General features: G+C 36.6%; 1 protein-coding gene across 1 annotated transcript in view; it reads left to right on the forward strand.

The window, feature by feature from the left end:
* The window catches only part of LOC132044922 (protein NUCLEOLAR FACTOR 1), a 39,594-nt gene extending 22,850 nt beyond the window's left edge, over positions 1–16,744 (forward strand). The window contains exons 7-26 of the mRNA XM_059435459.1: positions 805–940; positions 2,210–2,333; positions 3,557–3,657; positions 3,771–3,902; positions 5,496–5,576; positions 6,642–6,823; positions 7,551–7,623; positions 8,065–8,124; positions 8,239–8,277; positions 8,367–8,455; positions 8,650–8,714; positions 8,854–8,900; positions 10,002–10,061; positions 12,385–12,456; positions 14,578–14,607; positions 14,707–14,801; positions 14,918–15,023; positions 15,964–16,026; positions 16,120–16,182; positions 16,319–16,744. Coding sequence (XP_059291442.1) covers positions 805–940; positions 2,210–2,333; positions 3,557–3,657; positions 3,771–3,902; positions 5,496–5,576; positions 6,642–6,823; positions 7,551–7,623; positions 8,065–8,124; positions 8,239–8,277; positions 8,367–8,455; positions 8,650–8,714; positions 8,854–8,900; positions 10,002–10,061; positions 12,385–12,456; positions 14,578–14,607; positions 14,707–14,801; positions 14,918–15,023; positions 15,964–16,026; positions 16,120–16,182; positions 16,319–16,393 — 1,693 coding nt within the window. The 3' untranslated portion in view covers positions 16,394–16,744. The remainder of the gene's footprint in view (positions 1–804; positions 941–2,209; positions 2,334–3,556; positions 3,658–3,770; positions 3,903–5,495; positions 5,577–6,641; positions 6,824–7,550; positions 7,624–8,064; positions 8,125–8,238; positions 8,278–8,366; positions 8,456–8,649; positions 8,715–8,853; positions 8,901–10,001; positions 10,062–12,384; positions 12,457–14,577; positions 14,608–14,706; positions 14,802–14,917; positions 15,024–15,963; positions 16,027–16,119; positions 16,183–16,318) is intronic.
* Positions 16,745–16,757: the final 13 nt, after the last annotated feature.

Consider the following 16,757-nt stretch of genomic DNA (forward strand, 5'->3'; position numbering starts at 1 on the left):
GAACTAAGATGTGCGTCTCATTGCTCATGAGTTCTACTTGAATCGAGTGGTACTGAATGATAAATATAACCGGTGTAGAGATATACTAGTAATTGTTAAGGAAAACATTATGAAGTACTTGAATGATGGGAAACAGCTTACCCAGGTGGCTTATTGAAGAAACTCTAGAGATCAATTCCTTTATGCATAACATGGACTATTTGGAAAGAAAGGAACAAAAGATGTTTCGAAGGCACTATGGAGCAAGTCCAGATTATAAAATTTAACTGCCTGTAGCACTTGTATTTCTGGAAGGACGGAATACTCTCTGAATTAACATGATGTGCTAGACTTGCTAGGAACATTTAGGAATTTGGTGTAATCACGTCTAGCTTCCTTTTATTTCTTCTTCCCCCCTGCCCCCCCAAAAAGTAATTTTAAAGTATCAGCTCCATACTGTTTTCCTTAATAAAATCTTACTTGAAGGGAAGAGTAACCCAATCCAGAAGATAAAGCTTAGTTGTATTGTGCTTTTCATTTTGTGTAAACAGGAGTACATAGAGGATATTGAGGCTCTAATGCTATCATTGGAGTCTTTATAGAGCAATTTTTGCATAGATTAGTTTGCTCACATTCTCTGTAATTATGGCTTCACTGCCTTTTTTTGGTTTTAATACAAAATGCTACCCTCTCACAGCAAAAAAAAAAAAAAAAAAAACCTTAACCTTATCAAATAAAAAAAAGTTTTGACGGTTGATGAAAGATTTTGTAAGTTAGAAGAAGTTATGATGATTTTAACCTAACATGTTCTTTCCATGCATGCAGCTCATTTCACTCTCATTTGGATCACAAGTTATCCAAAGAAGAGGTCGACAGGCTAGAGAAAAAGAAATGGACTTACAAATGGGTGGTAGCCATGTCAAATCACAAGTGGAGGGGGACAGGCGAGTGTTTTCTGAAGGTAGCTGTCTTGTTTGCATATTGCTATATCTTCCTTATTCTATTGTTGATTGCTTCATAGTGCTCAGGCCTGTCTCCATATTCAGCTGTTGTAGATCTTCATTCCTTCATCTCTTATGATTTGGGCAAAAGGTCTATTAGCTACGTTCAAGTAGTATGAGTCTGGTAAATAATTAAATAGTGGTCTTTGATTTTCTTTAATAGTTTAATTCACATCGTTGCAAAATTGACATCTGGATTGCTGGAGCATCTTATATCTTTGCTAGACCTAACGTCCAATTTAGTGGCAAATTTGGGCGATAAATCTATAGTGTATTTTGTCGTCCAAATTGTTTGAAAGTGGTATCCTGCTTAACATCTTCTTCTAGGATTTAGTTGTGTATTTTTCAAAAGGAACAGAAAAAAGTTCATGGACAGTGCTGTTGCAGGTGGCTGATAACTATGTCAACTGATAGAGATTCCGCTTCGTTCTGGGTTTCTTTAGGATTGTAATTCAATTTTCATCTTGCATCTGGCTTTTCTGATTCATCTTGCATTTGGCTTTCTGTTAGATACTTGTTAATTCCAATTATTTTTGTTTTCAAACTTCAAAATTACAGGTGCAGTGTTACTTATTGCAGTTGTCTGGTTACTCTGCAGTTCTTTTTGGAATTTCTCCTTTTTAATATCCATTAGTCTGTTTGCGAGCTATTGCACAGGAGCTGGGTTTACCCTGTGCGCATCCAAACTATGTTACTCGGACTCTTCAAAAATATGGATAGAGATGATGCGGTCGGATCCTCCAAAAGTAGTACATTTTTGGAGGATCCGACACGGGTGCGGCAGCATTTTTGGAGAGTCCGAGCAACTTAGCACCCAAAGGGTAGCGGCTGCGGGTTCACATGTCATTAAAAAAAAATAAAATATCCATTAGTCTAAACTCGTGCATGCGCGCGCGTGCGTGTCTTTCTTTTGGGGATAAAAAACTTAAGTCTGTTAAAGATACCGACCCAAGAACTGTATTTTCTAAAATGTTGCTCCCTATATTTGTATTGAGTTACATGTGTACCATGTTTTTGATGCTTGATGAATAAGTTTAGGTCGAATTCCCTCGGTGACTGTATTAAGGTTCGCTATGGAATGTCTTTAGCTTGAATTGCTGAATAGAGGAAAACCTTGGAATATCAAACTGGACTGCTCTTTGCTATCGATAGATTTACTTACTTAAATTTTATGTATTGCTTTTCCACAACAATCTTCTCATACAAGAAGTTTCATTGCTACTTTGCAGGAGCCAGACAGCTTCTTGTTTCATGGCTTGAAGCCAACACTACACAAGCACTGGTTAGGTATCTATGAGAAGTCTGGAGGCGCAGATTTTGATTCATCAAAGCAGAGATTATTTTTCTCCGTCTGTAAGTAAAGGCCATCAAGTTGGTTTTGGTCATTTACTGGTGTTTTACTTATCAAGTGATTATTGCCTGTGGTCTGATGATTGGTAGACAGAACTATGTGTCTGTTTCTTTGTTAATTTGCGACGTGTGGAAGATATATCAGTCACAGTCAGCAACCTTTAGAGTAGATCATTAGTGTGACTCCAGAACCGGATGTTCTTTCAGTTTATCAATCAAAGTTTTCGTGTCACTTATTTCCTCATGTTCCATGTGGTTCCGCATTGATAGTTGTGGTTTTACTTCTAGCATTATTTATTCTTGTCTGAAGTAGTGTTTACTATTAGGTGTGATTTGGAGTAGTCGAAGTACAAAAATTAGTTTGAGTTAATCTTGTGGAAAATTCGGAGCAAAAAAGATATTATCAATGGTAGAGAGATCTCTTAGGCTGCAGCATCAGCTACTATGTCATTTTGTGATGAAAATACAATCGGACCTAAGCTGGGTTCGACACTATAACTCAACCCCCCCCCCCCCCCCCCCCCCCCCACACACACACACAACAAAACCAGAAAAAAAAAAATCCCCCTGAATAAGAAGGCTACAAAATCTCTGATTGAGCTGCCACATGGTCTATTTAAACATCAGCATTCACTTGTAGTGCTGTTATTCTTGATCGGTGAACATCCACTCATAATGCTGCAAAAAATTTCACTAGACTAAAGCTGACTCTTCTCTAAAAAGTAAACATGCTTCACAACGTATTCAGCTTTAATTCTGATGTGATATTTCCAACTTAACCAATAAGTGAAACCATCTCTAATGATTTGCACCTTATGTATGCATCAGTGACACTAAATGTTGTTGCTCTCAGAACTTGCAATTGTTGCATTATGTAGGGTTTGGTGATTGGTTCATTCCCTCAGGCTTAAATTTCATAAAACCGAAGCGTAAAAAAATTACAAGAAGTTACGATCTTACTTGCAGTATCACATGCTTACATTAGGATTTGTAATTCATCAAAATTATCTAGATTATGGGAATTTGGTTTTGGCGATTTTTGAGGGAGGGAAACAAGAATGAGATGGGATGTGTATTTCTTCAATGGAGGAGTAATAAAGGTGAATCGGATATTATACTTATTCAGGTTAACCTGATGGATTTATCTTGCTGTCCATGTATTACTCTGTTTTCTGTTCTGCTATTTTTTAGTGTCGTAATTGCTATTACTTTCTTTATTCTTGTAGGCAACAGCTACCGGGATATTCTGCACCACAACAAGAAACCCTTCTATCTCAAAGGTCAAGAAGAAGATTCAAGTACCATGGATGCTTATATTATGCATTCTGTAAGAGCATCTACTTCTTTTCACCATAATTTACTAGTTCAAGTTTGAGTGATGTGGTTCATACCCAAAATTTCAAACATGTCTTGGTTATTTAAGGGAATCATGTTATGCAGCTCAATCATATTTTCAGAACCAGGGATCTTGTAAAGAAGAACGAGGCAAAACTAGCGAAGCTTCAGGAGAATGTGAAAGCAAATGTCCTTAATAATGAATCCTTTCTTGACCGTGGGTTTACTCGCCCTAAGGTATTTACCTATTTTCATTCTTATTCTTCTGAAAACAAATTTGTGCGAAATAGACGGATTTTCATTTGCCTTGACGTACCCATCGATCGGGTGTAATAAGGATGTGAGTACTTTTGTGTTGGTTCTTCAAAATACACTAGAAATTAGCAAAAACCTTGACGCACTCGCACCACATATTTCCCAACATCAATGATGGATATCAAGCTTGGTATGTTTTGTTGAAGGTGCATCCTTGTCTTGTTTTCAAATTTATAGATAATCAGGGCTTTGATGTGTGAAATTGAGGCTGTTCTTAAAATAAGATTTGTATATGGTAGTGGGAATTGTGTGATTTCATTAAAAAAAGAAAATCCTGTCCTATACTTGGTACCTGCACTTTGCTAGCATTATCTTTTGTATTGTCTACGAAGTTCTACTCTTCAAAGTTACGGTGGAGTTGGATTATTGCAGAGGAGACCCATGTTGTTCGGACTTTTCAAAAATGTCAATGGGTTCGTGTTGGATTCCCCAAAAGTAGTGTATTGTTGGAGAATCCGACACGGGTCCGGCATCGAAAGTGAAGAGTCTGCAACTCAGGAGGAGACTACTTGAAGTGCAACTATAACCATCCAATCCTGCTCTTAGTCTTTGAAAGAGACACTTCAACATATTCCACCCCTGACCCACATTTTATGTGCATCACTCCTGATAGTTTGGTTAGCCTTTAAGAAGTTAAACCACAGCATTTCCCATCTCCAAAGAATTAGAAATACCGTATAGCCATTAGCCTAGCAAATTCTCTTTTCAACTGGACAATTTCTTTTTCCTCTAGGACTGATTGGCCCCGTTAATGTGTAGATACATGTGATATGACCTTCCACATTCTTTTTCGTGATTTGGTAAACCCTAACTCCCAAGCTCTCACGAGGGACCAATGGTGGTTCTTCCACTTCTTCTCTCAGTGACTCGAACTTCCAACGTCTTGTTTTGAAGTGTAGTGCTCTTGCCAGTACAGCAACCTCTCTTGTTGATATGCTCTTCTACTTATTCAATGATCATTGTTCATTCTTCTGCTTTTATATTTTACTTGTATTTCAGCTAGGGATATTAATATATCTTTGAAAAGTTCTGATTATGCCAGTGGATCAGATCCTATGGATAAGCTTCTTTCCCTTTAGAGGTTCCGAATCCCACTACCTAGTCATTCTATCATAAGATGTTGTTTATTCTCTGTACCCCTGACATTAACGACCTGCTCAACTGTCTTTAGACATAGCAAAAGTACAGTTGAGTATCACCTGAGTTTAGGAATTAATAGCGCTTTTGAGGTCCACTCACGGTTTTATATTCTGGATTTTAATATGAGCGTGATCAGTTTTCATATATATATATATATATATGAAAATGGTTTGGCTTAATTTACTTGATCGTACTTTTGTGGTTACATCCGTTGTTTGAACTATATCAATTTTTGTACAATGATCTTGCATCTCTCGGCATCCGCTTTTGTACCCTCATCATTTACGGAGCACTGTGGACACTTATAGTGTTGATCACTTTCTTGTGGTTAGTTAAGTTGTAATAATATTGGTCATTTTCTTGTGATTGGTTCAGGTTTTGATCCTTCTCCCTCTAGCAAGTGTTGCATTTCGGGTAGTCAAGCGGCTGATTGATTTGACACCTCCGAAATACAAGGTACATGAGCTTTTGCATTTTCTGAATTCTTATGCAAAATAAACTCAACAATGCCTTCCCAAGATTTCAGCAGCAGGTTCCATGAGATGCTATTTAACCGTGTTGGAACTGAGCAAGAGTATTGTTACTCATGCTGTTGCTGCTTAACCCAGAAATTGTAGTTAGTTGCTGCTAAGTGCACAAAACTTTTCCTAGTAGTAAGATATAGACTAGTGATGGAGACCAAGCACCTTGCCAGTTTCCACAGACACCATACCGCTGTAAGATACTCCCTCCGTTCCATAATAAGTGGTGTCTTAGGCTTTTCATTTTGTTTCAAAATAAGTGGTGTTTTAGGATTTCAAGAAGAAATTGATCTTGTTCTTCCAAACTTACCCTTATTTATAATCAAGAATCATTAAGTAGCTTTTTTTTTTTTTCACTAGGCACTAATTAGGGGTATGCTAGTAAAAACACTCATATTTTTCTAGGAGTGAGCAATTTCTTAAGAGGTTTGCATAAGCTAAAAACACCACTTATTATGGAACGGAGGGAGTAACATATATCAAGTATGCTATTTTAGTTTTGCACTAATATGCAAACTTTTCTTAATCAAATTAGCAGTGATATGCTAGTGAGTAGGTATTTTCTTAATCAGTAACGGTATAATTTTATATTTTTATGCGATGAAGCTGGTAGTGAGGAATTTGCAGTAAAAGGAATTACATGTTTGATTTGCAAAATGTAGCTACAGTTAGAAGACTAGAATGTATAATGACCCACTGCGTCTTCATTTTTGGGCTTGCGGTGAATGTTTAGATTCGCAGAAAAACGTTTTGGGCTTGTTAGATGTGAAATAGTTAGACCTAGAGAGAGATCTTAAAGTGGAGCCCGTAATTATGATTAAAAAAACATTATTCAGTTAGGCACCACTTAACCAAAGATCATACTGCTAATTTTGGCCTCATATAGGCCTGTTTCAGACGAAGATATACCTTTTTCATACTTTATTAATGTAGTGTTTTAATTACAATCTTTTACCTGATCAAAAAAATAAATAAATTAATGTAGTGTTGATTCCTTCAGTCTAATGTAGAGGAGCATGAACGTTTCTATAGAGAATTTGGAGATGGAGTAAGTGAAGACAAGGAGGATGAAGATGCTACAGAAATTCCTGAACTAAAAAGGACCTCAAAACCATCTGATTTTCAAGCATTATTTGGGGGAAATAACAATGATCATTTCATGATTGGAATTAAGTTCACTAGGTATATTTCTCAACTCTGGTGAAATTACTAAAACATTACTACACCATGAAAGCTGCATTTCTTTGTCCGAGTACTTTTCAACTTAGATGCTTTACATACTGCTGGTAAGCATTATTCAAAGGACACATAATTTGCGCATTATTCAGTCATAAACAACTTGGTGAAGTACCTATTTATTATGCAAGCATATTATGCAAGCATGTTCCTATGAGAAAAGTTAAATCGTTCTATCTCACCGTGCATTCATATCCTCCTGGTTTGTTTAGTTTAGGACGTTGTATGCTGCATGTCATAGTAGCCCTCGATACACATCTTGCTAAATAAAATCAAATTTATAAAAAAGAACGACAAAGTGATTAAATGAAACCCACAATTTTCAAAAGTTTCATGTATGTTCATGGGCCATCTTGTGATTGTATGCTTCGACTTTGACTAATGATGCTTTTACTTGGTTTTAGTCTAAGTAAGCTTTGACTACCAGTTCATTGATGTTGCACATAGTTCAACATGGAATATATGAAATACATGAAAATGGACTAATCAAGACGCTAATTCTGTTCTTACAGAGTAGGGTAGAATATGCGAGCAGCACTTATAAGTTAATCAATTTTGTATATAGATATGAGCAACTCCACTGTATAATATCAATATTATGGAGAAATTTATATAAAGTATCTTTATCGTCATCTTTTTCAAAAGGAAAATCTTATGCATGTTGTTATTTTAGGAGGAGCATAAAATTGTACGGTGACTTCTACTCATCAGACATGATTGTTGCTTCCCCTCTTGGCCTAATCACTGTAAGTTTCCTAATAAAGGCACTTGCTTGATCCTCATTGCTCTTTTTCATTTTATGGTGTTTAGATCATTCATTAAATCCTTGATTCTCTCTTATATTTACAGGATATTTTTCCAGAATACAGAAATGAAAGGAATTTTTCTAAAATTCAAAGCCATAAGTTTAAGTAATAAAGGGAACTTGTAAATCGTCACCTCTTGACTGATTTTTTTGGGGAGGGGGACGTAATCTGTAACATGCTATACGGGCCAAGTAAACATCATGCAGCCTTCTATAATCTCAGAACTCTGTTCTTCTAACTTCTATACCCTGTTTCAATATATCAACAGATTTGCTCAAAGCTTATTCTCTTAATTCTAACGCTATGCAGCTCTAATGTGAAGTATGAAAGCCGTTTTTAAGTTAAGCTGTTACTAACTTTTTATTGATTTTATTCCTTCAGAAAATCGGGGAGGCAGAATTATACAAGGATAAAAATGTCGATTATCTTTCTTCTATAGAGGTAATCTTTGTTGGAAAAGTTATATTAGTTTGGAAGGTTGTGGTTTGTGCTTTTATCTATTTTAGCAATGCTCATTACCTTTATCAACTAACGGTATAATTACCATTTGAGCAGGTTCTAATTGTTGACCACGCAGATGTCATATTGATGCAGGTACGTTGCAAGTTCATCCTTACCCCTAGGATTGATTTAATGCATGTCTACTCTTTACTATCTTTTGTTCATATTTTTTGTATTCGCAGAATTGGTCACACGTGAATACAATTGTTGAACAATTAAATCGGATACCTTCCGAGCAGCATGGAACAGATATTATGCGCATTAGGCAATGGTATGCTCATACGCTGCTCTTCTGTTTGCCTTGTTGCTAAAAAAGGTGGCTTGATCTGTGTGTTCTGAATGTGGGTTCACGTAAAACATTGCGCCACCATACGAATATTGGATAAATATGGAGAACATGTTGCACTCCCTTGAAATGAGTGATGTTTCTTGCTAATAATTTGGTTTTGTGAATGTCGCTTGTAGGTATTTGGACGGTCAAGCGCCATTCTACCGGCAATCAATAATATTATCTTCTCACATAAATCCAGGTAAGTTTGTGACTTTTGTGTGGTGTGCAGGCTGTAAAGATAGATGCTAATGCTATAATTTTTAAATTCTGGTGTCATTCTTGATAATTGTCTTTATAATTAGGGCCTAAGAGCTAAAGTATTTTTCTGTCCTATGCAGACATCAATGGGTTATTCAACCATCATTGCCTCAACCACAAAGGAAAGGTCTGTCCATTTTGCTCTCTTCTCTCTGGTGTCAACGATTGGAATCTTTCGGATAGTAATAACCCTTGACATGATTATGTTGTGTTTCTATCTGGAGCTCCGTTCCTGATTTAGAGTGTTATGTTGTTACTTTTTGACAGTTCTTAGTTATCCCCTTTTCCTCGGTTATTACCTCCTTGTGTTTGGTGTATCATAAGTTGGTGGCTGGGGGGAATAAGTATTTTGGGCATAGTTTGAGCATCTAGCGCAAAAGAGAGGTATATGCTTTTCAGAAGGGCACAAATTAACTTTGATGTACAAAAGAAAAAAGGGTCCAAATTATAGGTCCACTAGTTAAAGCAAATTACGGACCAGTCTGATAGAATTAATTTGCAGACCCAAAATGTTACGACGTTGGTAGCCTTCTTGTCAAGTTGTCATATCATGTTAATGTGAAGTGGCTGGACTCATCAATCACCCATTAACTGGTGATTTGCAGCTATACTTTGAAAGCTGTAATATTTGATAACCGAGAAATCCTCGAGGACCAGTGATTCACAGTTCAAAACTCAGTGGATAATGAACCTAACCCTCTACTCTTTACCCTCAATTACCGGGCTTGTCTGTAGCAGGCTCCAAACCGGTGAAGTGTGTTAACCACACATGACCACTGCGCTCTTATCACTAGACCAAAACCCTGGGGGCACTTTGAAGATGTAATTTTAGTTAGTTTTTTCCTTTATCTATGTGATTGAAACATCCTCTTGATTTTTTATTCCTCATTACACTAACATTGTTCTATGAAGACGATATATGTGCCTTAACTTATGCAAAATGATGAAGAAATTTCCATTATACAACATTTTCTAATTAGTGGGAGATGAACAGTTTAATGTGAGTTTAATATGTCGTTCTTACTTTATTTGAGTTTTGAAGGGTTGCATACATTACCTTGAAATTCCCAGTCTCTTGTTCTTCGAAAATTCAGCATAAAATAAGAAAAAGTTGCTAGAAATATCCTCTGTGGTGTCTTAATACATTAAATATGAAATTTCAGCATGTTTAAAATCTGAGAATGCTTAGAAAAGAGCGATATTGCTTATTTAAGTGCTGTATTTTCAGGTCAAATTGGCAATCGAGTATAAAGGTGTTTTACCAAAGGTAGTACTTCAAATACGGCAGGTGAGTAACAAAATAATGATCTTATAGTTATATTTAATAATTTAGCATGAACCCGACAAATTTCCACTGTAAAAATTTGAGTTTATCACAAGGAATACATCGAGTTTTGGGTCTGTAGTTATGTCATTTTTTGATTTTGTTGATATTATGACCACCTCATCTAAAATTTAGTTTAATAGGGATAAGGTACTTATGTTTATTTTATGTGTTAAACACTACCTCTTCCCTCCAGTCTAATTGTTTTTCTTGGCCAAACACGTGGACATACTATTTGAAAATGAATGGTTGTGAGAAGTGAACCTAGAGTCTGTGCCTACTCCAATAGCATGTTCAAACTGTGTTCCCCATGACATTTGCTTTCATTCAAAACCAACAACAACAACAACATACCCAATAGAATCCCACAATGTGGGGTCTGGTGGGAGTAGAGTGTACACAGACCTTACCCCCACCTTGAAAGGTAGGGAGACTGTTTCCGAAAGACCCTCAGCTCAAGAGAGAACAAGACAAAAGGTCAGATAGGGACAAGCATATCAAAACAATATGAAAACGAGGATTAAAGCGAGAAAGTCATGATACAACAGTCTGGAAAGAAAGGAGCAGTAGCTACCATAGATAAATAAGATGATCGAAGTGCAAGACCCAACAAGTATAAGCAGAGATCAAATGACAATACACGAATGAGCAAAACTACAACTACTAGGACGAGAGAAAAAGCGAGATTACCTCCTAGCCTTCTATCCTAATCTGGGTCCTCCACAACCTCCTATCTAAGATCATGTCCTCGGTAAGCTAAAACCGCGCCATGTCCTATCTAATCACCTCTCCCCAATACTTCTTTGGCCTACCTCTACCTTTCCTGAAACAGTCCATAGCCAACCTCTCACACTTCCGCATTGGGGCATCTGTGTCTCTCCTCTTCACATGCCCAAACCATCTCAACCTCGCTTCCCGCATCTTGTCCTCCACCGATGCCACTCCCACCTTATCCCGGATATCTTCATTCCTAATCCTATCCCTCCTAGTGTGCCCACACATCCACTGTAGCATTCGCATTTTCGCGACTTTCATCTTCTGAACGTAAGAGCTCTTGACTGACCAACACTCCGCCCCGTACAATAAAGTCGGTCTAACCACCACTTTGTAGAACTTGCCTTTAAGTTTTGATGACACTTTCTTGTCACACAACACTCTAGAAGAGAGCCTCCATTTCATCCACCCTGCACCAATACGATGTGCAACATCATTGTCGATATCCTCATCTCCCTGTAAAATAGACCCAAGATACTTGAAACTTCCTTTCTTTTGGATGGCTTGGGTACCAAGCCTCACTTCCTCGTCAGCCTCATGTGGTACGCCACTGAACCTGCACTCCAAGTACTCTGTCTTGGTCCTACTCAACTTAAATCCTTTAGACTCCAACGTCTGTCTCCAACCCTCCAACTTAGCGTTAACTCCGCTGCGAGTCTCGTCAATCAAGATTATGTGATCCGCGAACAACATACACCAAGGCACCTCACCTTGTATTTGTTGCGTCAATCCATCCATCACCAAGGCAAATAAAAACGGGCTAAGAGCTGATCCCTGATGTAACCCCATCAGAACAGGGAAGTGCTCCGAGACTCCTCCTACTGTCCTTACCCTGGTCTTGGCTCTATCATACATGTCTTTTATCGCTCTAATGTATATCACAGGTACACCTTTAGCCTTCAAGCATCTCCATAGAACCTCTCTTTCATTCAAAACCAATTAGTCCTAATACCTGATACTAGGTAAACAGGCAGTCACCACTCACCGGTGTCATAAGATCCTTCTCTACATGTCTAACTCAAGCCTGATAAAAGCAAGAAATATGAAGACGATGTTTCAACTCCTTCCTGATTTTGAGACTGATCAAAGTAAATCCATTTGGAAGACCTAATGCAATTCATGTGGGACATTTATATCGTGCAACACCTGTCGTCGTGTTGTCAGTTATTTCACACGTGACGTTTGACACAAACTTACGAGTATCGAAATGGCTTACCATAAGTTGGCTCTTTTAAAATGTAAAAATTGCGTGACCACCTAATTGAAAAGCTAGAAAAGTTAGGGAGGGAATATTTTTGCTTATCTAATTATGGCTTAACAGTTTGCGGTAAAGTTGTTTAAGCACAAGATCTGCATCACTATTTGTATGCTTCATGCATTTTTAAGTTTGAATTTTGTCTGGCTTCTGTTTTGTTTGGTAACTGCTTACATGTATTTGATCATCATGTACTTGTGGAAGTACTATAGATTCCCTTCTCCTCTTATGTTTTTTTGCTATTTCTCGAACTTGCAGATTTATGAGCGATTTGATGTAAAGACTGCAGAAGATGCTGATGATGCTCGGTTTGATTATTTCACAAAAAAGGTTTGTTATTCTTCTGCACAATTGATCATTTATCTTCAGGATGACTGGCTTAAATAGTTGTGGTCAGTGGCATACGCAGAATTTTTCATAAGCGGTGTCACAACTGAAAAAGTTAACAAGTTGTAAAAATATCACATTATAAAAGAACAAAAATAATGTGCAGAAATTGCAATTTTACAGAGGATGATGAGTACTTAAAAATTAGCATTTTATGTTTGCTGATTTTTTCCCATATATATGAGATAATTGTTCCTTATCAAAAAAAAAGGTATGAGATAATTGTTTTTCAGTTAGAAGACATTAACAGTTAGATCCCACAACTCAGAAAATGAGGCGCCTGACCATTACACTATTTGGGGCTTGCTGTATAGCTGTCATTTTTATTCTGTATATTCATTTTCTTATGTAAGAGTGTGTGTATGTATATATACTTGTAATAAAATTTTCCGAGGAAGCGGTGTCACGTCACATCCTTTCACTCAAGGTAAATCCGCCCCTGGTTGTTGTGATATCTTTCCAGAAGCTCAGACAAGAACTTGCTGCTCCTTCACCTTTAACAAGAAGGAATCTATTTCCCAGACAATAAAAATGTTAAAAAATGATATCACCTTTACAGTGGCCAAAAAAAAAAAAAATTGTTAAAAATGATACCCTCATTACTAGGCTTCAGGGTCATAATTCCTGCTTGTTTTCTTCACCTTCTTTAATCAATTGTTTTATCAAAGCCTTTCCTTAACCAAACTCATTACTTGGTTGTTGTAAACCCCCACCCCACCAAAAAATAAAAGGGAAAAAAAAATGGAAGTGCAGGTAAAAATACTCCAAAGGAAGTGAATATGTCGATCTAATCGGATAATCAGTAATCTGAATAATAAGTGTGTATAAGAAATAACCTCTATAAAATCCAAATCAAATATACCTAAATTGTAATCACATTTTTTCAAAACTTGGGCACAGTTTCCCATTGCCTGAAAATCCCTCCAATTTCTGCTGTTATCTTTCCAAATGGTTCAGCTCTAATTTTCTTAGATCTTGTATTTTATCACATTATTTTATAAAATGCAATCTTTCCCAGACAATAAAAATGTTAAAAATGATAGTCGATCTAATCGGATAATCAGTAATCTGAATAATAAGAAAAAAAAAAAATCAAATAGCACCTAAATTGTATGATCACATTTTTTCAAGTTTAACTTGGGCACAGTTTCCCATTGCCTGATCCAGTCTAACCCTCCATTATTTCTGCTGTTATAGAGCTGCCAAATGGTTCATCCTTTAGGCTCTAATTTTCTTAGATCTTGTATTTTATCACATTATTTTATATCATAAATGCAACTCATTTTCCTTTTTGGTGATAAAGCTAGAGAAAGGAAGTGAGTATGTCGATCTAATCGGATAATCAGTAATCTGAATAATAAGAAATAACCTCTATAAAATCCAAATCAAATAGCACCTAAATTGTATGATCACATTTTTTCAAGTTAACTTGGGCACAGTTTCCCATTGCCTGATCCAGTCTAACCCTCCATTATTTCTGCTGTTATAGAGCTGCCAAATGGTTCATCCTTTAGGCTCTAATTTTCTTAGATCTTGTATTTTATCACATTATTTTATATCATAAATGCAACTCGTTTTCCTTTTTGGTGATAAAGCTAGAGATAAGTCGATAGCAACTTGATTCTCTGCCTCCCAGATGGGCATGTATCTGCATGAATGATTATTTTGCAATCTTATACTCTAATCATTTTTCTTGTCTATATTAAAATATTGTTTAAGGCACTGCCCCTAATCTTTGTTTAAATTTCATCTGGTGGTGCATCTAGACTAAGATCTTATCCAATTCAATCTTGTTGTCTCCCGTTTCTTTTATTGTTTCCTGAGCTATTTATGACCTGCATTTGTGCTATTTTATTCGATGTAAAGACATACCAGGTCTTCTTTTTTCAGTAATTTTCATTTACTCATTAGTTATGGGATTTTACATTTGTTCTTGTTCTGTACATGTAAAAGAATTTGAGCATCTAGTGATCTCGTATAGTTAATATCACCACCAAAGCAGTTGGTCTTACAATTGCTATTGATATCTGGTCAAATCTACTCTGATGAAGTCTGTTATTCCAGGTTTTCCCCAAGATAAAGGATTCCATTGAGGTATGTTCACCTGAGCTCGGGAAAAAAATCATTTTTCCTAAGCATTCAGCTGTATGAGTGATTGTCTTTCCTTAACTCATTTTTTTTTGCGTTCTGCAGGGTGGTATAATGCTATTTATTAGTTCTTACTTTGAGTTTATCCGAATAAGGAACTTTTTGAAGTCACAAGAGGCATCCTTTTGTCTACTAGGAGAGTGAGTAACAATCTTGTGTTTAGAATTCTTTGCATTTCTGTATATAAAATCGAATTTTGTGATCCAATGAGTATGCTGTTCTGGTTTAAGGTTCAGTTGTTTGCCTTTGTTTCTAGGTACACCGAGCAGAGTGATATATCTCGCGCACGAGGGAGGTTTTTCGATGGAAAGAAGAAATTCATGCTTTACACTGAAAGAGCTCACTTCTATCACCGATACAAGGTTCTTCTCTCTCTTGAGTGCTATTCACGCTGCCTTACTTTCTCTACTCTTTTTCCTGCTTACAAGAATACTCTGGCATTTGCCATGTGATGATGTTGAATGCTTTTAGTCTCTATATATTGTGTATCTGATTCTGTAGAGTAACTTGTAGATAGTCCGCGGCACTGTAACTGGGAGTTTCAATCAGCTTATACAATTTTTTCTTAATAGTTATTCCTGGCTCCATCAGTCTGACATGAACAATCTCTAAATCTCTGTCAAATGGGATAGAGAATACTCGTCCTTAGTTTGTTTTTTGCCAATTGGAAGTGATTTCTTTCAGCTGATAGATCTGTTTCATGAAAGTTTTCTATGAATCTGTTACCATTCTCAAAAAAAATAAAAATAAATTCTATGAATGAGCTTAGAGGAGCATGATCAAGGCGATATCCACTCACAAAATAGCACTACGGGATTATTCTAAGAACATTTCTTAACTTAGATTCATGGTAACTAATCTACTTGTTTTATATTTGACATGTTCGAGAATGAAGTGGAATAGACAACTCATCCCGAAAAAAGGAATGAAATAGAAAAACTTGTAAGATTGAGCTACAACATAGTAAGATTGAGCTACAACATAGTCTCGTGAAGGATTGTAATTTCTTGATATCTGGTAGCTGAATATGATAGACTCGGTTTTCTGGTTTGTCATTGTTATTATTTTTTAATTTTCCTATATTTATAGTAACATATGTAACAATATCGTCCAGTAGTTGCCAACTTTCTTCTCAATTACACAGCCATTTGGTAGTTAATATTGGTATTGATCTTGCCTTCTTTCACGATTATTAGTCGTATATATCCTTAGATTCCTCTAAAAGATATTATCAGCCTTCTTTATTTAATGTTTGCATAATAATAATAACTTTTTATGTGTTCGACTTGTCCTGGGAATTAGATACGTGGCATTCAGAACTTGATCATTTATTCACTTCCAGAGCGGAAAGAATTTTACCCAGAGGTGATCATCTCTACTGCACTATCCTATTAGGATTATATGGTGGTTCACACGACCGCAAGTCTTACCAAGTTATCCTTTTCATTTCTCCTGCAGGTTGTAAATATGCTACAAGGGTCTGCTTGCACTGTTCTATTTTCTCGCTTTGACCAGCTTCGGGTAAGGCTTCAAATTCCTCATATACAATTATGAGTTCATATCTTGCTCTCACGATTCTTCAACCTTTTCCTCTTTGCAAGTGTTTGATTTCCTTTGTAGTGTTCTTACCGCATAATCTACTCTCTGATGAATTCAGCTCGAGAGGATTGTTGGTACTGCTGCTTCGAAAAGGATGGTCACGTCGGACAAGGGTGTTTTTGTCTTCTGTTAAAAGGAAACTCACAAAAAATTTCAACGGAGAAGTGTTTGGCCTCTCAAATGGGTGCAACTGTTTCTGCAGCTCAAGGAATGGCTTCTTGCCTTCACTTACCCAAGGGAAAAAAGAAAGAAAAATAAAAATAAAAAAATAGATGGTTCTTGCTTTCAATATCGTAACTAACATATTTTTGTGAGCAATGTTGCTCAATCAATTTTGTTTTCTTTTAAAATTGTGATATTAGCAAACATTATTCAAATTCCAGAAACATAAAATGTAACTTTATGCCAATGAAACATGTAAAAAGAGGAGGTCGTGTCTGGAAACTGAGGTTCACCAACTATTTATGTAGTATTGCAGGCAAAACACACTTCTAGGT

Source organism: Lycium ferocissimum, unplaced genomic scaffold (assembly GCF_029784015.1).
Source record: "Lycium ferocissimum isolate CSIRO_LF1 unplaced genomic scaffold, AGI_CSIRO_Lferr_CH_V1 ctg546, whole genome shotgun sequence".
NCBI classification, from domain to species: Eukaryota; Viridiplantae; Streptophyta; class Magnoliopsida; order Solanales; family Solanaceae; genus Lycium; species Lycium ferocissimum.